The sequence below is a fragment of the Sturnus vulgaris genome, chromosome 2 (assembly GCF_052056855.1).
Source record: "Sturnus vulgaris isolate bStuVul1 chromosome 2, bStuVul1.hap1, whole genome shotgun sequence".
In the NCBI taxonomy this organism is placed as follows: Eukaryota; Metazoa; Chordata; class Aves; order Passeriformes; family Sturnidae; genus Sturnus; species Sturnus vulgaris.
The window spans coordinates 84,931,425-84,953,135 of NC_142244.1; the positions used below are offsets into that span (position 1 = coordinate 84,931,425).

General features: G+C 41.0%; 1 protein-coding gene across 3 annotated transcripts in view; it reads left to right on the top strand.

Annotated features, from left to right (window-relative positions):
* Positions 1-21,711, top strand: part of DHRSX (dehydrogenase/reductase X-linked) — a 200,460-nt gene that overhangs the window by 154,382 nt on the left and 24,367 nt on the right. For all 3 annotated transcript variants that reach the window (XR_015801604.1, XM_088159907.1, XM_014892100.2), the window contains 2 exons: positions 415-622; positions 16,344-16,551. Coding sequence is in view for 2 of the 3 variants with exons in the window: in XM_088159907.1 (XP_088016033.1) it covers positions 415-622; positions 16,344-16,551 (416 nt within the window). In the remaining variant the exon portion in view is untranslated. The remainder of the gene's footprint in view (positions 1-414; positions 623-16,343; positions 16,552-21,711) is intronic.

Genomic DNA, 21,711 nt, shown 5'->3' on the forward strand with positions numbered 1-21,711 from the left:
CAGAAGTTGCAGATTTCAGATGTAGACTCACCAGAGCTTTAAACTCCAGCCAGGAGTTTTCTCCAGGAGAAAGCTGTCTAGGAGAGCAGGTCTGCTGCTCAGCCTGGTCTTGTCTCCACTGCTCAGAGCTTTGATGGAGGGAATGTTGCCCAGCTCCCACCTCTTGAAAACACTTCGCAAATGAACTCACAGTCCTGCAGGGAGGGGGAGAGAGAGTCAATCAACACGTTAAAGAAAAAAACGTGGGGGTTTAGACATTTTTCTTGTCAGGAATCAATCAGTGTCGACTTTACATGCCATCACTAGTCACTCAGTGCTCTAAGTGCTCTAATTGCAGTAGTAGATCCGTACTCCTTCTAGCTTGCTGCTCCTCTGAAATAAATCAACAGGTTTTACCTCTACTTTTTCCTCCAGCTGGGGTGATGCTGGTCCCTGAAAGGAAGACGGAGGATGGGTTTGAGGAGCACTTCGGCTTGAACTACTTGGGACACTTCCTGTTGACTAACCTCCTCTTGGATACGCTGAAGCAATCAGGAACGCACAGTCACAACGCTAGGATCATCACTGTCTCATCAGCCACCCATTATGTAGGCAAATTGCACCTAAACGACTTACAAAGCAGGTACCCATTCCTTTTTGGTATTCACTGATCTGTAGTAATCGTGTGCAGATTAAACTACAAGAGAATTGTTACTGACTACTGAAAGAGGCGGGGGTTTGTTGCCTTTTTTTTTTTTTATTATTTTTTTTATACAGTATATGGTGCTTCTCAAGCACTCGCTTAATATATTTAATATTTGATCAAAGCTTGCAGCCTTGAGCCGAAGGTACAAATAGTTTATAAATTCTGAACGGCGTGTTTTATTCTGGACTTTGAAAAGCTCACTTTGCTTTCTGATGCGGATACTGAAGTGATGCTTGCGGTGCATGCAGCTCCCGGACTCGCCACTGCCTAATCAGGGAGACGCTCCATAGCCGGGATGCTTTGAAATGGCTTGTGTGGATGCTAATAGCCAGGTCCCCGGGAGGATGAGTGCACAGAGGCCCCGTGGCTGCTCAGGGATGCTGGCTGGGCTCTGGAAGGCAGCTCGCCCTTGCTGTCCAGCTGCCTCCCAGCTGCTGTGCCGGCGCTCGGCTGCCTGCTGCTCCTTCCTGCCCGGCAGCTCTGCCCGCCCGCCCGCAGCTCCCTGTGCCTCTGGCTGCTCCGCTCCTCACATCCCTGTGTCCGCCCGTGGCTTCCCTCACAGCCCAGCTCCAGCTTCCCTCAATCACCCCGGCCCCCGGCTGTGTCACCCCGCCAGTGTCACCCTGCCTGTCCCTGTCCCTGCCCGACCCGTGGTCCCTGCCCTCTCACACATCAGCCTGGCGATCCACTGCCAGCGCTAGACCCTGGCTCGAGTCCACGTCACCCCCTGTCACCCCCAAGAGTTCACTGAGAGCCAGAATGTGGACACCCTGGGTTTTAATCCAGTAAAATGGGTTTAAATGAATGGATGGCTTCTGACCTCCGGCTTTCATTTAGGAAAACTGTGGATGAATGTCTGTGGGATATTTCTAACATTAGGAAGACATCAGATGATGTGGTGGGAGTCTCCGGTATCATACAGGAGCCGTGTGGAGTGGTTTAGTTAGCGGAGGAACGGGCAGGATAACAGATAAATTTCAAAATGTCCCTGTGCAGTCATGCATGGCAATGATGTGCTTACTAACAGGCTCAAGCAGAGCCTGCCTTCTCCTGGGCTCCAGAGAGCTTCTGCCTGGCTGCATGCAGCCACTCTGACTTGTGTGTCATTTCCATGAAAATCTGTCTCCATCCTTTGGCAGAGACTTCAGCAGGTGATCAGAGGTACCTGGCCCAAGCTTTCATTTCCAAACAAAGACGGAAATTAGAGGGCTGGGCTCTTTCCACTGCAGACATTTTACATATGAATGCTGCATTAGGCATGTCAAACTTCTGATTACATATTATGGCATCAGTTTTATTACAAGTCATTGTTTAATCCTCTGCAGGTTAGTCACAATTTAATCTCTTGTTTGTTAAACAACCACAGGAAATTACCCTCACTCTTCACTTGATGTATATATTCATTGTTTCTGATGGGCACGTGCTGGATGGCACCATGCAAAGGGGCTAAGGGGATTAGTATTTCTTTGGGCTGAAGTGTGGAATGCAGAATTAAATGTGACTGTTCTGTGTCTCTAGATAACAGTAGTTAGTTTCCTTGATTATAGCAAGGCCTTGTACTGTGCCTCTCTAATTTAAGATCATCCCTATCTTTGATTTATCATTATTAACTCATATTTTAAAGGAACCAGAAATGTTTCAGTTTGGAAAGCTACGGTTGAGTAAGAACATGACTAGTCTGACTTAAAAAATAATAATATACCAGTGAGATTTACCTGCAGCTTTCGTGTCCTTTACATTTCAACATTATTCATGTAAGAAGGACCATAAAGAATGACAGACTCTGACTGATTTTGCCTACTCATTCCCACACAGATGCTCTGAATCACTCAGGGGCAGCAGTGCTGCCTGCACATATGCACACTGGTGAAACCCAGAGTGGGCTGTAAATTCAGGTCCAACCCTTTCCTTGGTTCATATGTAAAAAGATGCTCCTGGGTATTATTTTTTTTAGCCTAACTGCCAATAATCCCCCACTCAGGTGAATAGTTTGACATCACCATAAATAGTGCTGCAGAAACCAGTAATATCACTTTGTGTGTTTGAGCGTGTCCCCACAGCATGAGCAGGGGGTTTAGTGGGAGGGCTGTTGGGGGGTATCATACCCAGGCATTGCCTACTCCACAGGGCCCTGGACATGCCTTGTGATTCAGAGCAACATTCAAGAGCTTTAATGGAGGTGGTAAAGACACCCATGGTAAACAGTTTCCTGGTGATAGCATGTCTCATTTCTGCTGCTTGTGTGAATGGGAAATAAGTCTAAAAATTTTTTTCTCTTTTTTTTTTTTTTTTTTTTTTTTTTTCAGTTGGCAGTTGGCCATAATTCATTTCATGACTTGGGTGTATGTACCCAGATTGCCTGGTAGTCCTAACCTAGCAGGAAAGCAGCAAAACCATCTAGAGTCATTATGGGAGAAAGGGGGGGCTGTACTCTGTGCTGGAGAAATTACTGCTGGCAGCAGGCTGACTTGTTTACCATAGTCTTGTCCCATTATTCCTAGATGCTAGTTGGGCTAGTGTGCTGACTAGAGGTGAGTGACAGTACTGGAGCAGGGATTCATCCATCAAGCATGGCAGAGAAGGAAAGGCAGAAGACTTGAATTAAAGGAGGCAGTAAACTGAGGTTCAGTTCTCTGCTTTACCACTGACTTTTCTGTGGAATCCTTCTCTCACCCAGGAGACTTAAGGTTGGCACTCACATTTTTGGCCATTTTTCCTCATTGTTTGTACTTGCTGCTGAGAGATCTGATCTGAAACCAGCCATCATCCATATCAGCGACCACAGGGCAACTGCATAACAAACAATTGTTGGAAGGCCTGTCCCATGAACAGTGCTAAATGAAGCTTGTGTTACCGTCCTCCATGTTTCCTCTTTGCTTTGTTTCTTGCCATCTTACCAACTGGATTTATCCTGTGTTGCTCTGGTTAGCTCTTTTCAGTAGGATGGTTAATTTAATTTTGTCTTTTTGCATTTTGCATTATTTTCCTTCCTCTGTTGTCTCTTTCTTCATGCTTTCCTGCTTCTTCATCTGTGTCTTTTGAGCTTTTTTTGTTTGAATTGCCTCTTCCCTCCCTATCTCATATTTTTTTTCTTTGAGGCTGTCTTATTTCTATCCACCACTTTATCTCCTCCTCTCCATTTATCTTCCTCTTATCTTTTGCTCCCTAGCCCCTCTCTTCCCTATGAATGCCATTTCTCCCCCTTCTTGCCCCTCCTCTTCACACACACACACACACACACACACACACACACACACACACACACATACACATCAGTGGAAGAGACATGGTATGGGTACTTAAAGGCAGGATAGAGCTTGTTCCAAGCAGGCAGGGCACAGCTTGTTTCATGTGTGTTATTGAAAATGCAAACGTACATGCACAAGAGCATTGACTGTTCTCCCAGTTCTTTTGCTGAAGGATATAAATGAAGAACATCAAACGCCTTTGTGGTCGTTTAGATCCAGACCATTTTCAACAGCAATCACATGAGTCGACAAGGGGATCCCTAAGGCAAATCATTTTCCTTCATCCCTACTTTGAACATGACTGTTTTCAGGGAGGTGAAAGTTTAAGAGAAACACAACCTACCTGCAAGCATTTCCACAAAGGTGATTTCAGCAATTGCATGCAGAGGGGAGTACACTGCGTGCTCCAGCAGCACAGCTAGCATGGCTTTCTTTCCTCTTTTGCCTGCCTTAAATAATACTTTCTAAACTGAGAGGAAAAAAGCATGGTCATGAGAGAATATGGCTGTCTGGTTTCAGCAAAAGCTTGAAGAATAATGTACCATCCACAGGGTTGAGATAGGCTTGGGCAGTGCACTGGATTTCATGGTGCTCTTCCAAGACTGAGATGTAGGAAACTTCTTTGAGTGCTCTACCTACCAAAGTAAGAAGGTATTTTTAGGGAAATAAAGTAAAGAAAGACTGTATTCTCTTTCCCAGGCTGTGGATCACACTTGAATATGTTCCTTTCCCAGGGGTTAGCATCTTTGTGTGTTCTGTCTAGCTTTTTCTCCATGACTAACTATTCCTTTCATCATCTTCTCTTTTTGCATACCAAATGGGCCCTGTAATGCTGTGAATCACAGATCTATGAACTCCCCAGCCACAGAAACACAGCTCCTTTTCTGGTTCACATCTCTTGTATATTCAAGAACAGTTAGTCACACTTTTCTGCTCCCTTTCCTTTGCTCTCCAACGGCAGAAGGAGCTGGGTTTTTTTGAAACTCTCTAAGCTGAATATAATACATTAGATATAATTTCTGTATTTTTCCCTGTAGCTCTAGTGCATGAATCATGTCAGAGACAATACAAGTTCAATGAAAATAATTGCAAAATTCCCAGCTGCCACATGTATGTCCTAGCTGGTATAAAATAGGATAAACAGCTCTGCCTGAGACCTGGGAAAATTCTGGAGAGACCAGGCAGCTCCAGTTCATCTCCTCTGTTAGGCAGTTCATAAGGAACTGTAACAGGAAGTGTTAGGTACTGATGGCAAAGTGTCTGGAGACCTCCTGTTCTCAGATGAGGGGTGTCCTTCATCTTCTCTTCTTCCATGTGTGTGATGATTGTTAGTTAAAAAAGTTGTATTAAGTTTGGGCAGAAAATTGAAGATTTTTTTCCATCAGCATTACTGAAATTTTGGAAAATATTTTCCATGAACAGCAACTAAAGTTAAGAAGTTGAATTACTTTCAGAAAATATTTATCCATTTTTGAAACCAAAACATTTGATTTCAGTGTTTAAAAAATGTTTTAAAATTTATTTGTAATTATCTCTATGAGTACAATGGTATCCAGATTTGGAAGTACAACAGTAAAACTGAAACTATCAACCTTTAATTTCTAAATTATCCTTTTCAAGTATCTCCATCAGTTTCAAATTTATTTTTTTCTTTTTTCTCTTTCTTTTTATTTTTTTTCCCCAAGCTGGACATTTGTGTAAAATATATGTATATATTTTTTTTCCTAGGAATGGTTTGATGAGTCAACTTTTTTCTCCAATGGAGGCTTCTATTTTTAAAATACCCAATTAGTTCCTTCAGTGCCTTTTCATGATTGATCTATCACTTAAAGTTTTTTAATTCTCTCTGACTGGAAAAACTGGAAGTATACCATCGTATATTCGAGTGAAAACAGACATGAAGCTGGGGTAGCATAGTAGCAGCACAGTGTTGTTGAGTATTTTTCTATTTTTTATATAGTACAGGAAAAGTTGGAAAAGGAAGTAGGAGAGATTTTCATTATTACCCCTTTTTTGTAAATCCAATTTAGTCAGTACAGAAGTCTTTCATAATAACGTATAAAGAGCCGTGTCACTGGACTGTTGTTCAATAAAATGCTGTGAAAAATACAGAAATTTTAATAATAAAAGGTTGTTCTAGATCATTAGATAGATACATATTATCATAAGTTTTATTTAAATCATGGAATATATGCTTTTCTTTGAGTTCTGGTGTTTAAGCAGCTTCTCCACGATATCTTCTGTTGCATATTCTGGTTCTATTTGCAAGATAAATCATGTTGCCTTGACAAGACCAAAAGCCAACTGCAGTACAGTGCTGTATTCATTTAGACATGTCCTTCCTGCAGCAGGTTATCAAGTTTTCCTGTACAGAGCTAGATGATAAGTATTTAACTGCTTACTGCACACACATAAATCCTTCTTTGCCAGACACTTTCTGTATAAATGCAAAAGGATTATTTGCTGCTTTGCAAAACGATCCCTTGTGTTTGCAGCAATTAGCATTAATTGCAAAAATTGACTGGCCTGGAAAATGAGTGTACCGGGGAAGGCACAGATCTCAAATTCTATAAGTTAATTTTAAAAAATAAATGGGCTACACAGTCGGCAGACCCATTCATCAATTCAAAAGACAGAGTTCTAGCTCAAATGCATCAAGTGTTTTTATCTCTTCTTGTCCATTCCTGCAACCAATAACAAAGGAATATTTATGTCATGATGCCCACTCCAGAAAGCTTTCATTTTACATTTATCAATGTATTTTTGTTTTGTCTAATCAAAATGCTTTTAGACTTGATTGACTTCTGAAGAACATTAACAGAGTGTAACACTGATACCACAAAGTTAATGTTAGACTTATATGTATTTGGGGATATTAAGTGTAGCTACTTTGTTGTCACGATATTAAATTCCTTTTTGTCTAAAAGAATTAATGTTTATAATGAAGGAGTGTTAATAATGGTTATTGGTTTAGTAGGACATGGTGTTTCTGAACTAATTTGAAATCACAGCCAGCTGGGAAGTATGTGAGGTATGGGTGCTCCTGCTGCCCAGCCTCTCCCTGCACCATGGATTGAGTGGGAGAGGCCAGCTCTGCATGGCATTCAGGACAGTGGTTCTCACAGATGTGTTGCTTTCCAGAGAGGCTAGACAGTTCTATGTAATTTGAAAGTTAATATCTTGCATTCATGTGATAGAGAGTGCAAAAGGACCTGGAGAACTGGAAGCAGAGAGAGAGCTTGTTGCCCTTGAGAGGAGAAAGTTACTTCAATATCTTTCTTTCAGCAAAAAGACTCATTAAGCCTGAATGAACCTTAAAATCTTTGGAGTTCAGGTCCTGGGTGATTATTCAAATGTTTTAAGCATTTCTCTTGATTGCCATAACTGCCACCATCCTCCCAGTATCTTGTCAGTGGAGTTGTTCTTTGGGCTGCCTAGCATAGCTAGGGAAGGCTGGCACACATGCCTATAAATCTGTGGAATAATTGAGAAATGGTCAAAATTGTCAGCTCACCTCCCAGAAACCTCCTCCAGTTCAGCCCTGCTGTTGCTGCCAGTTCCTCATAGCCATACAATCCATGTCTTGCCACATACATTAAAGATTATGAGGTATTGTGCAGGCAGCTGAAGGCAGATTTATTAACTCTTAACCTTTTCTCTAGTCCTCATCCTAAACCTCTTTTTTCTGGGAAGGAGAACTTCATCTGTTCAAAAGCAGACGAAGTAGTTGAAACTTACAGCTGTGAAGAAAAATTGGCCTTTCGATTAAATCAAGTTCTTGATAAAAAAAAGTTGTTAAAACTATGCTTTCTAAGTAAAAATGAATAAAATATTTTATCCCCCCAGGAGTTTTAATATTGCCAGAATGCCTGATATGGTTGTGGCTTTGTCCCTCCATTTCTTCTGTTCTCATGATGTGTTGGGTGCTGTGGCAGCCCAGCCTCTCTTGCCATGGGAGGGGGAGAGGGGCTGTACACTGCAAAGTCTCAGCTTCCCAAGAGGGACAGAGACTGAGGAGCACTGTGGCTCACTGTAGCTTTAGGGGAAGCTCAAGATCTAAGATCTTTTAACAGTGATGTTAAAGGAGTGGTAGGCATGTTCACTACCTGAATTGGCACAAAAGAATCAGTCAATCAATCAGTCAATCAATCAATCAGTCAAAGCAGCAGTTTCTTTACATTCTTTTTTCAGTGAGGGCTGGGGCAAGGCAGCTCTGTGACTGTTGGTATTCCAGGACATGAAACTTCTTGTCATTTCCTGGAAAGCTAAACCTGCCAGATTTCACTAGGTTCAGGCATGTCTGCAAGTGTAAGAGGTCTTTAGCATTCTGGTCCCAGGCCATGCTATGCCCCTTCTTATGAAATGCTTGGTTTTCAGTGGAAAGATCAGATCCCTGTTCACAGTATTTCAGGGTGAAACAGTGTTGGGAAATTTATAAAACAAACCCCAAAACTCAGCTCTAAGGCCAAATGGTCAGCAAAATGATTGCTGACACTGTCCTTTAAGGTACTTAGAAAAAAACACTTTGCAATGCTGGCTGTGGACTGCTTTGTATCTTACTCCTTTCTTGTAGGTTTTTGTGTTTTGCGGAAGTCGGTATTTTTATTTAAAGAAATTCCTCAGATAAGATCCTCCCTCTTCACAGGCCCCTTTCATATTTAAATCTTACTAAATCTCACCTGATTTCTAATAGTGGATGAGTGATGCTGTTGATGTACAGTCTCACAAGAACAAAAGCCTTTCATGCTGTGTCTGGACTGTGAGTCATTTCATGGATGCAGAATACTTCCACATTTTAGTTCCTCTGGTACCTGTTGGCATTCAGCTGTATTTCTTCTTTATCCTAAGAAGGCCTTCCAACTGGGGACAAGGCATCTTGTGATGGCTTTTAACAAATAGCTGTCCTTTTTCATGAGTTTTTTCCTTGTCTCACCTCATATACTGGGAGTTAGTCACTATTACCACTCAGATTGAGGTTGTGATGTTCGTATTCTCACTCCATAAGAAAACTTCTAAAAAACAGAAGTTGTTAAATTGTTGCAACAAGCAGAAAGTGATTTTCAAAAGTATGTTGTGCCAGACTTGCTAATATTTTGTTATTTCTGTAAACAATGATTGATGGCATAGCATTTTCTGCACAGTAGTTATAGACATCTCAAAGGTAAAATTATTTTGCAGGGACATCTCTGGTAAGACAGACCAGCCCTTCAGTGTGGTGAATATTTACTCTTGCACAACATATTCAGCCCCTCCTTAAATCCAAGGCTGTGCAGTGGGTTGAGCCCACCACAATTAAACCTTAAATTATCTTGGCATATACACCAACAGAGTCTACTGTAAATCTGCCAACCACAGCTGGTGCACTGCACTGGGTTTGAAATGGCAGCACCTCATTATGCTTATTCAGACCCTACAGTTCCTTCTCAGGCCCAGAATGAAAATCTCACAACTTGCAGCTAATCTGCAAAAGTCTACACCAGTTTCAAGATGATTTTAAAGAATATTTTTGATAATTCAAGTTATTGCTGGGGTTTTTGTGGTCCTATGTGCATTCTGGTGGAAGCAAAGAAATCATAAAACCCCCAATTACTTCCTTCAGCTTAAAAGCTCTATTGCAGGAGAGGTAGGAAGCTTTCCACAAGTGGGTGGAGAGTACCTCCCCCCATTTATAATCTTATAGATAATCTTACAAGATGTGTGACAATCTTCAATAACCCAAGATCCAGATTACCCAAGAAATAATATTAAAAGATATGTGTCCATGTTGTTTCCCCATCCCTCAAAAGAGTCATAAGGACACAGAATGTAGGTCTTTTAGCTGTGATCTTTTTCTTGGGTAAAGCAATGCAAACCCTTGCTTCCTTTTATATATTTACTCATTCATTTGTTTAATGGAGATTTTTAATTGAACGAAGGGATACTATTATGCTCAAATACCACTTCAACTCTTAGCATGTACTTAACACTGATCAAATGCCCTGACTGTAGAAAAGTGGCAATTTATATCATTCTAAATAAAGGTATATATTTCCTGGAAGAATGGAATTACAGTAATTATATCTTGAATTTGACATTGATATTTAAAATAATCCAAAACATTTGAAATCAACACCAACAGTACACAAACAGAAAAAATTGACTTCTTTAAAGGTACTGATTCTGGTGATATTTTAATGCATGTTATATGCATTTGAGAGCTATGCTGAGCACACAGCAACTGAGCTGCACACAGCAACTCTCATTAGACCAGAATAGCTCTCGGCATCTCACCTCCTGCCATTAGGAGTAGGGATCAGCCAAATGAAAAATGATGCTCTGATTCCATCTGGATGACAGTAACGCCCAGGATGACAAGCCCTACCTTATTTTGCCTGTTATAAATGATTTTAAAATAAAGACATTGTGTGTTTCTTTACTAAACGTAGTCCTCAAGAGACAGTAAGTTAATCTTTGTTCCCTCTGCATTCCTAAAGGCTATTAGAAGAGGCTAGTCACTGAATGCTATGTATATATAGAGTGAAGTGCTGGAAGCTGGGAAGCATGGCTTTAAAATAGAAACAAAAACCAAAATACCACCCAACTTCCAGCTTCTGACTCCTACTGCGTTGTGGGTTAAGCACAAGGCAGGAGTCACTGATCTGCTGAGGAGATACCAGTTACTGAGACCATTACCAACACTTTACCTGCTAGAGAGAGAGAGAGCATTTCCCACCTCTGGGCTTTTGCCCTTACACTCTAACTTTAGGTAGAAAAAAAGTTATTTTACTACAGTTGAAAGATACCAGACAAAGCCTGGATTTGTCCAGAGCTGTGTGCGAGCAACATGTGGAACTGAAGAGCTCACTGCAGGAAGAGGAATGAAAGGCAAGATGGGTTTCTCTGCCACTGGCCTATGACTGCTTAAGTAACCCCCATGCCACAAATTAGGACATGAAAGATTTGCTTTTTACCTCGTGTAGAACCACTAATTTCATGTATTGGTCTAGTAGCCTTCCTTTTGAACAAGTTCATCACAGGGTCACAAGGATTCTTCAGAAGTCCCTAATGCTGCATTCTTTATTCACTCAAGGTTTATGCTTCAACCACCTTAACTGTTATATGTATACTGTCCCAATTTACTTTTTAAGGTTACATATCACATATATGAAAGAAATGTACATGAAGAAGTACATGAGAAGTTGCCCAGGAACACACAAAATGCACAGTCATGTACATGAGATGAGTGACTGTGCAATAGCCTATAGTAGTAGAATACTGATTGTCAGTGGGAATATATTATTCTCATGTCTCCAGCCTGGTCTTTTCTCCTTGTTCTTTGTTTTTGTTTTGGGGGGTTTTTTGTTTGAGTGGGGGTTTTTTTGTGTTTTTTTGTTTGTTTGGTTGATTGGTTGGTTGGTTGGTTGGTTGTTTTTTTGGGTTTTTTTGGGGGGGTTGTTTGTTATTGTTTGGTTGGGTTTTTTGTTTATTTGTTTGTTTTGTTGTTTGTTTGTTTTTTATTGAGAGAAAATCACAATTATTGAGACTCAGAAAATGTGTTCACAGGATAAATATAGGTAGCCCTGCCAGGAAGCCTGCTTTAATCTAATAAACAATATTTAGGACTCAAACTTTATCATAAGAGAAAGAAACTGCTTATGACAACCACTAAAGACATGCTTATTTTCCAGTACATTTCTCTAGCTGCTTCAAAATAAGCTGCAAATGCTATCAAAACTTGAAAAATCCTGCGCTGCATTCCCTGAAGAAAGAAAATTTAAGACTGTGAAAGCTTCATGAGTGTTTAATAATAGACTTTTATAGTCTTGACTAAGCAATGGTGATGATGTATTGCAAGATTAATACATAAATCATTAGGAAGCTTTAGTCATTTTAATACAGCAAGCCCATGTTTTGCTTAACTCCCTGATTCATCCTAAGGCATATATTGAAATTTTCTGTGGCCTTTCATTAAAAAGCCCAGCATGTCAGCCACGTTTTGCATCACTTGTCTTTTAATGGAGCACATAGCAGCTGGGTTTTCTGCAGTCTGATCTTGGTGCACTCTGCCCTCCAGGCAAATTAACACACTGGAAATTGGGGAGCACGGTGATGGGTGCAAGGAGGATGATGTGCAAGACAATTGTGAAAGGTTCACATCAGGAAAGCTTCACTGGCTGGGTTAAACTGATCTGTGTGCCAGTCAGGGTGGTCACAGGTCCTCTTCTTTCTGCTGAAGCAAGATGTGAAGGGGTACAGGGTGCTGTCAGTGAGTCCATAATGTCTGTTATTTGTGTGCACAACGTGAAAGGAGCCCTCAGTGACAGTGGGAAAGCTGAAAGCATCAGAAGAGTCTCATGCACAGGAGGGTGAAGGAAGTGATCTGTGCTAAGAAGCACAGTTTCCCCTGTTACTCAGTGATCTCACTTAATGCTCTTCACAAAATATGGGATCATGGGACATAACTGGGAGACCACTGTAGAAAACAGACCAACTAAAGCCAACCTGAGGAGAAACAAGTAAGACTGCCAAGAGATGTGCTAAATATGAATCCAGTTTTCAAACTGGGATAGCAGCTGAGTCCATATTTAAACACCTAATTAGCCACTGCAGGCTTCAGTTTGAAATTTGACTTCTCATTACTTTTTGAAAATACATTCCATAGGGAGACTGCTGCTGGAGACTGCACCATGGAGATAAGTGGCAAAATCAGCTAATCAGATTCTAGTGGAAAAGAAGGAAAAATTAAAAAAAAAAAAGAAGGAAAAAAAAATCAGCAAACCTCAAGGCACTCACTCCAGAATTGAATGCCTACTATTTTGTTCTTTCAAAAATTCAAAACAATCTCTTTCTTTTCTCCTCCTTAATTTTTGTAATAGTACACCAAACCTGTGTCTTATATCAAAAAGTCTTAAGCCAGAAGTCAGAACTTCCCCTAAAAATTAATTGGACACAAAATTCAGAACCTGCTTTATCCTGATCCCTTATTCATCAGCATAGAATCCATAAAACATTATTTTCAAAGGAAGGAGAAGGTCTTGTGTATGGTGCTCTCTCGGACAGATTTCAAAGCAGTGAATTAAATTCTGCCTGCCTTAACTTCTTTTCATTTAGTGAGTTGTGCATTGCCTTGTTTTATCAGCACTGACTCAGCAAAATGCTATGGAGGGCATCTCCTGGGGCATGCCACTGTTTTCTGTGGTAGGAAGAGTGGTCCACAGCAAGCCCCACTCCAACAAGGGAGTGAGCATGAACTTCTCCAAGCTATTGATGCCAGTCATGCTGTGCTGTCCCACTGAACTTCTTCCCACCAAGTCCTTGCTCCACTTTTCCTAGCTGCTGACTGTGTACAAGATTGACATAGCACATGCTGTTTGGCATCACCCGAGCTGGGTGGGCAGTATTTATTGGGCTGTATCCCTGGGCATCCAGCACCAGCACCTCCCTAGCTCCCTGGCTAACTGACCAGCACCCACATATCCCCCTGGGAGCTGGGAGCTACCAGTCTTTTGCCTGGCTGGTTGCCTAGTTAGGAGGCAGTTTCTCTGCTTAAGAGTCTGCTTGCCTGGCTGTGAAGCATCAATACCCTGTGTCCTCAAAGCAGCAAATGTCAAAGCATCACAGGCACCTCGTGTGCACTGCTCTGCTAGCACAGTTTGCTGGTAAGCTGTGTTCTGCTTGGATGGTTGCATCTTGTATGTACTTTGATTTCAGAAACATTTTAGAACCTTTAGAAAATGTGGAAATGCATAATATCAATATTATTTTATTTAGTATGCAATTCATTGTAAAAAATGTGCATACAGAGCATAAAGTGCTGAGAGAGGCTAGATTTAGATGCATAAAGCCAGATAATTCCATGTGTAAGACGAATACATTTTATGGTTTTAAACTAAAAGAGGATAAATTTAGATTGGACAAAAGAAAGAAATTTTTATGATGGGGATGGTGAGACACAGGAATGAGTTGTCCAGAGACAGTGTGGATGCCCCATCCATTCAAAGCCAGGTTGGATGGGACTTTGAACAACATTGTCAAGTGGAAAGACGTCTCTTCTTATGGTAGGGTTGTGGAAGTAGGTGATCTTTAAACTTCCAACCCAAACCCTTCTGTGATTCTACATGTGTGTGCATAGGAGACAGAATCATGGTATAAGTACAGGTGCCTATGTGGTTCTGTACTATTTTTCGATTTTTCTGATGCATAAAATCAACACTGGATCTAATGAAGTCAAATAACCAGTGTTGATTTATTTTTCAATGTGGTGTTTAAATAACGTGATTCTACTAAAATGAGGTCTGACAAACAAGACAGTTCAAGATAAATCTTCATCAGTTCTGTATCACATTATTCCTCTGTCTTATGTAGTCCATTGACGTCGGATTCCTGAAAAGCAAAAAACACACACACAGAAATTGGGAAGAGAGAAGGTAATCATTGCAGAGACTCTGCCAAAGGTTTTCGCTCTGTGTATCCAATTTTATATTTTTCATATCTATATTATGTTACTGAAATCTGATTCCTGGCTGCCTTGCAGATCATTTGCATCTCTGCACTGTGATATAAAAGGCTTCCTCATTGATTGGGTAGCTTTTATATCTTCTCAGCACTCATGTTTCTCTGACATACTTACCTATGCAAAATACAAGGCTTTGGAGGATCCAGCCTTTGTAGTTCATGCTTCATTGCCACAAGGTAAGTCAAAACAGCACTCACACAAAATGTGGGAATGGGGAGTCATGGGGAGCACTCAGCATCCTCCTGCCTGGCATCTGAAGATTACTGAAGGCCAGACCAAACCCAGGCAGAACAAGTCAGAGTCGTCCCCAGCTCTGCTTCCCTGTGAGCCACTTGCCTGACAAGATCACTCCAGTTCAGCTCGGGAGGCTTGTCCCGTGCCCCAGCTTGCGTTGAGCGGGGGAATGGTGGCGCGGATGGAGGAGTGCCAGGGTTGGCTGCCAGCTGGCTGCCGGAGGCGGCTTGGGATGAATGCTGCTTCCCATGGGTGGTGTGAGCTCTGCCCTGCACGGCTGTGCACACGGGAAGCTTGCAGCAGCTGAGGATCTGGTCCTTCAAGTTAAAGGGTTTGGAATATGCATGAAGCATAAGGTGACATTTTGAGAGTCTCAAATCAGAGCATGGACGTTACTGAATTTAAAATGTAACTGCAATTTCCTGTCTAATGCCAAGTCACTTTTATATTCATGCAGTGATTGTTCTCTACTCTTTAAATAGCCATTTTGCCCAAAGGTGCAGCTGATATCCTTATGATAATGAAGGTATGTTATCCAGCACGGTACAGATGAGGCCGTTGGTTGCTGCAAGAGCCACCTATGATCAGCTGTCCTTTTTGGTTCTCAATTTATATCATGCTTTTGTAGACTGCTTGTGATTTGCTTGTAAAGAAAAGAGACTGAGGGAAAAAAAAAAAAAAAGAAAGAGTTGCACTGGAGGTTCAGTCTTTTACTTCCTGTGGCTAAGCTGTATTATTTAATGTGGTGTCTCCAAATTTCTCCGTCCTTTCAGATAACATGGACAGTTAAATTGCTTCAGTAGCCTTATACCTCTGTAGAGAGTCAACCTGATTCTTAACATCCAGGGCTTTCTGTGATGAAGTGCACAGGATATTATAAATAAGATATTCAACAAGAATGAGATAACAAAATGAACTCATATGTTTACTATTCATTCAAAATAAAAAACTTGCACATAGTAACAGCCACAGCGATCACAGGCAAGCTTTCCAGCAGAGTAAGAGCATCCCTAGCCAGGGCATTTCTTGCACTTAGGGTGAAGGTGTAGAGGATGGAGCTGTAGCTGCAGCCACCACAGAGACAGGACAACACCCAGGGGAAAGGAAGGAACTAGGAAAGAGAGGTCTGTTCTTGGGTGGGTGCCTCTCTATCACCTTTCACCAACAGGTTAAGGTTCTGCTACTGCATGGCCCTAACCCCAGAGTCCTCATGGGCAGCAGCTGCAGCATGCAGCATCACCTCCCCAGGCTTCAGCAGAGGCAAAACGGATGGGGGCTGGAGTGGCTTCACTCTTCCCAGGAGCCTGTTGCTTTAGGCTCCTGCCTGCTTTGCCTATGAGCTGTCTCTAATGCCACCATTTACCTTTTAAGCACAGAAAAGGTTAGATGAGATTGATGCCTCAGCATTTCTAGTTTACAGAGTTTGACAGAGAGATTTTGGCAGGTATTGTGTCATTTTATTTTAATATTTTTCCCTACTATAAATAAGACTTGGTGTCTGATTGAATAATCACCAGAACTTGAGTAAACAACACACCTGCCAGTGATAAGCTGTTTCTTCTAACGACTCAGTGTATATCTGGATATTGCAACATGTGGTACATTTGATATTTGTGCAATTCTGTTCTCCTTCTGGTTATTTTTACATGCATCTCCCTCTCTTTTTCTCTCCTGTGTACAGATGTTCGTATTCACCCCATGGAGCCTATGCCCAAAGCAAACTTGCCCTTGTGCTATTTACCTATCGACTACAGCATCTTCTGACTGCAAATGGAAGCCATGTGACTGCTAATGTAGTAGACCCTGGAGTAGTGAATACTGAGCTCTACAGGCATGTCTTTTGGGTTGTGAAAGTGGTCAAATGGATGACAGCCTGGCTATTTTTCAAGGTATTTTGTTTTTAAAATAATTTTGTTGCTGTGCCCCTGAATTGTGAAAGCTGCAGTCAGCCTGGAGCTGAAGGTGTTTCAGAGTTTATAATAGTGTATGGTATTTATTGCATTTCTCTGTGCTGATGAGATGTACAAAATCAATAAAGACAGGCTTTCCAGCAAAAAAAACATTTATTTTAAATGGAGGGAGCAGGCTGTCACAGCAGGGAAAGGGAATGCCTTTCACAGTCTGTGCCTCTGCACTGGTTATCTCTGCTCTGATCTATCCACGTGCCTCTGTGCGTGCATGGGGCAGGACATCATCCTAACATGGAGCCAGAATATGCAAAGCTTTCCTCAGAAATGACTTGTACATTCTCTTAAAGGGAAGCAGGCATGATCTCTCATGGTCTACAGGTACACAACGTGTTACAGAGAGGAGGGCAAGGGGAAGAAGGAAGTTGTACAAAAGGGCAGTGGGAACTGGCTGTGCTCCAGATGTGGGGTCCAGAAACTTGTGCTCAGGCAGATGGGATAATTTTTAATTAAGTTTTTCATTCTAACACATACTTGTAATGGTACTTGATTTTTTATTGTCCAATCCTGGTCTGCACTAGGAAACAAAAAGTTGTTTCATAAAACTGGTCCAGGAGTGGGGCAGACTCAGTTATGGGCAACATTTTGTAGGAGTGTAAGTAGATTAAGCTGAAATCAGTTTAGCTGTGTAGGTGCAATCTCCTCATGCACACAGGCCTTTGAAGGGCTTGTGCTTAGAAAATGTACTGCTTATTGCTCTTTCAGAAAGTAGTTTTGGATTAAGTAAATGGAATTTGATTCCATTAGAGAAAATTAAATGTCCTAATTAAAATGAAGTATTTTACATCAAGGAGCATGTCCCACAAAGGAAATTAATTTTAAACTTTGATATGGAAATATCAGTTGCTTTCATTTCAGAAATGAACTGGAGGCTGGAAGAGTGACTGTAAAATAAGATGCAAACAAATAGACCCATATTTTAAAAAGAATAGTATCTTCTGAGTGCACCTTGAATATTGCAATAAAATTGCAATAAGAATGCTCATAATCTGTGATGCATTCTTAAATAAACAGACTGCAGCTTTGCCAAACCATGTACATTAAACTTGTTTTGCCTCTTGTGATTGCCATTTTAAATATCAGTCTCAGGTGGTGGTGTTTTCTCATTGGACTTACTTCACCTTGCTAATATAAAAGTTTCATGTAGATTTTTAGGTTGTGCTTAGAATTTCCTCTGGAGAGACAAAATTCAGACTAAATTCTTGTGTCTGAGAGTGAGTTTCCAGTCTCTTGTTTACAGCACTCAATCCCACCCAGTTTTATTGATGTGCCCAGGAGACATTTTTGTGTTATACTGTTGATGTTTAGACACTGAATTGGATGTCATTGAACATTTAAAATGATTCATCACAAGAGAGATTCCCATTCTTACAACCCTAACAGTCTTGCTGCTGATAGTTCCTGATCACTTCCTTCTTCTTTGGATGAGATACTGCTAAAAAGAAATTCTGTCTTGAAATAGGTGACAGACAGACGTACTGATCTGTATGGAAGAGTGATGCCTATACTGCCTGAAAAGCAAATATATCAATTGCTTTCTGAGCCAGAATAACCTCAGGTTTGGATATCTGAATGCTTCAATTATCAAGGTTGAGATTTTCACATTTTTGTTTAACACCCCATGTGTTTTTCCCAAAAGTCAGAGGAGAGGGAAATTCTTCCTTTCTCTCTTCCCATCCTTTCTTAGACCTCTGAGCTACAGTTCCAACTTCTGCTCTTTGCTTATTGCTTTGGATATATCTATGTGTTTGGAAGTGCTTCATCCCAGAGGCACACCCTATTTAGCGTCACAAGGAGATGTTTAGCTCCACAGCAAGCTCACATTGAAAGCCTGCCTGGAAAATTTAGTAGTGCTCTACTGAGGGCTGTAGTATTCAACATTCAAGCCAGTGTGAGTCTTGTGTTGGTCTCGTGCATTAGGGTAAATTTCCCCTGAGAAAAGTAAGAAAGCAAGTACAAGAAAATTCACTTGTCTCATAATATTAGCTGATAGTTGCTAGTATGGATTTTTTCTCCCCTGGAATTTTGTTCCCAAGCACTTATATGAATCTTCCTTCTAAGATTATGGCAGTAATGCAATGAAAATGAGGTGATAGCTCTCTAATAATATTGTCTTAACTAACTATTGTCACCCTGAAGTATTCCAGAGTGGGTTCTAAATGCGTGCTGGAAATTGCTTCACTCACTGCAACATGGCAGCTCTTGAGAGCCTGCACAGCCCAGAGAGCTTCAGTGAGGAAATGCATCACACCACATTCCCTCAGGAGAGAGTCAGCATCTTTGATTTAATTCCAAAATAAAGTGGCAGAGCCCCCACTACTTTTCAATGCATTTCTGCCAGCACTGGTTCCAGTTATGTTCAAGTCAAATACCTCTTAGGGATTGCAGCCTGGCCCCCACCTTCACTGAGGCAGCTCAGTGTGGCAGACAAGGCTGTTGACTCAATATCTTCCTTGGAGCTGCCTCAAGATATTTAGGTACTTAAACAAATAGACCTACAGTCTTGTAAATAGGCCATGATATGTATGCATAATTTACTCAAAGTATTAACAGCTTGATTTTCTTAAAACTACAAACCATTATCTTCTAGACTTTATACATGGCTTAGAAAAGTCTTAGCCAAATCAGTTTGGTGTTTTTCCCCCTGCAAGTTGCAGTGAGAGGCATTCCTGTAGAAATAAGATAGGCCAAACTAAAGGTTCTGGTGACAGTCATAAAATTTATGATATTGATGCCTGCCCTTTAGAAGTGATGGTTTCATTCTTTCTCAGCTCAATTATTTCTCAGAAAAGTTATTGTCTGCTGTAATACTCTAAATTTGCACTTTGCAAATGTTTTCTCTGTAGTTCTCATAAACATGGACTGTACCTGTTACACAAGAGACAAATTATGTTTATTCCTAAAAAAATTATTTCTATCCCTATGACTTCTGGTAAATAAAGCTTGATGAGCTGACACGTTCCTCTGCAGAATGCAGTGAAGTATATTATCCTTTAGTGATTTTTAACATAAATTTATCTTCTTTTTGAAGAGATAAAGTCCAAACTAATAAACTCTAACTAATTAATGAAATAGTAGTAACCTAAAAAGTCATTCTTTGAGCATCAAATTGCAATTTAGCTAAGTGTGCAACCAGCTTTAGCCTTGGGTACCGTGCAAGATGGAAACCAGGAAGTACCATTTCTCTCCCAAGTATTTCTGCATCTGCAGCAGATACTGAATATTCATTCTTAAGCCAGATGCTCTCTACTTGTGATACAATTAAAATGCCTTAAAACAAAACAAAAACGTTGACTCTCATTAATGTCCGATAATATGGACCGTTCTGCTTCACATGACTTCATTATGGCATCAAAGTAGAGACATTTGACAGATAGTGGTGTTGTAAAGTTCCCCAAAACCTTGTTTATGACAAGCTTGGTGAACATGTCATTACCAGATGTAGAGTATTTGGTCCTTTCAGCTGGCTCAGATTGGTATTTAGGAAGGCTTTGCATCAGATCCTGTCTCAGCTGTCATTTCCAAAGACATAGTGCCACAGAAGTGATTATTGACTGACAAACTGAAAATGAGTAGGATTAGTGACCCTGCCAGCCTGTAAAAATGAAGGGAAAGGCTTCAGGAACATGGGATAGATAGACATCAGCCGATAGAAACTAATTCGTTTCCTTCCCCTTCTCAAAATAGGCTTAACATTAGTGTAATTTTCCTATAACATTTTTTTAAAAAACGCTTCCAGTCTGTAAGCACGTCTAGAAAACAAGATCTAAAGGACCTGGATTCATTATTCATGCCAGAGAACATAGTCATGCAGGTCTTATTGCAGCTTTTCTTATTCAAACTGTCCCTTTGGCACTGTGAATATAGTAAATTTATTTCATCCTACCCCCCAGGTGTCAGAAGACAAACACATCACCACACAATAACACCAGCTGTAGAGAATGAGAGTAATTAAATCCCACAGCTGAAAGCAGCAATTCATCAGCATCAACATCTTCTGTGCATGAGAGTGTGTGGTCCTCACATAAAGCTAATCTGGGCCTTTCTCACAAAATGAAAACTTGCAGAAACGTATAATTTGCAACTAATTTTTACAAAAGGTTTTTCTGGTCAAAAACACAGAGAAGAAAACAGTCTGCTTGAATCCAGTGACACTGGTCTTTCAGCAGATACCACTGTTGTACACATAGGTAAAGGGATTTAAGCTTTCAGAGTCCTTTTTTCCATTTATTAAGTATTTTATTATTTGTACAGCCATAGAATGATTCTGGAGGGAACGATGGAGGGACTGGCCTGAGAAGGCTAGTGAATAACCTACTGTTAAGCTCTCAAATCCTGGTGATCTGGGGTTTTTGCTTGTGTGTGAACCCCTGGATTTGGTTAAGCACCCAGGTCCTGCCTGTTATGGGCTATGTGGAAGGAGCTTGACCACTTTATTTATTGTAACTGCTGAGCACAGAGCCTTCTGAACACAAAGCCCTGTGTGTCTGTTCAAAGTCACATCAGACCCCTCCAAGGCACACATAAATAGCACTTGGCCCTGGTGTCCACTGGGCCTGTGACTCCCCTGCATCCCAAGATATCACTGTTTTCCTGCATGTTTTCTAAGGTCTAGGTGGTTAAAATATTTATTTCAAGAGACACGTTGAGAGTTGTGACAGGGTGTTTTGATGGCAGGAAAATGAAGGATTTGTGTTGCTTGCCTCAGTGTATGGCACACAGAGGAGTGTATGGTTGCTGTACAGAGCAGCACAAAATGGCTGGGACTGTGTCTCAGTGCATCACAGCGAGTCAGAGATGTTGAAGCTCTTGTTTATAACTTATTTGGAGCAGCTGCTGGTGTGATTTATCCCCAAGCCACACCTAATCTTCCTCTTGAAGGGTGCCAGTTGGAACAGGCTGAAACGCAGCCATGGAGCAAGCAGAAAATGAAGCAGTGGTAGTGTGCACAGAGTTACATCTTACATCCTGGGCTGCAGTTTTAGTTCTTTAATTAAAAGAAGCATCCCTTCTTCCTTTTTTTTTCCTTCTGACGGTGTGAAATGGGAGGATTGTCTTCCATCTTTCAAAATTGTTCACAGG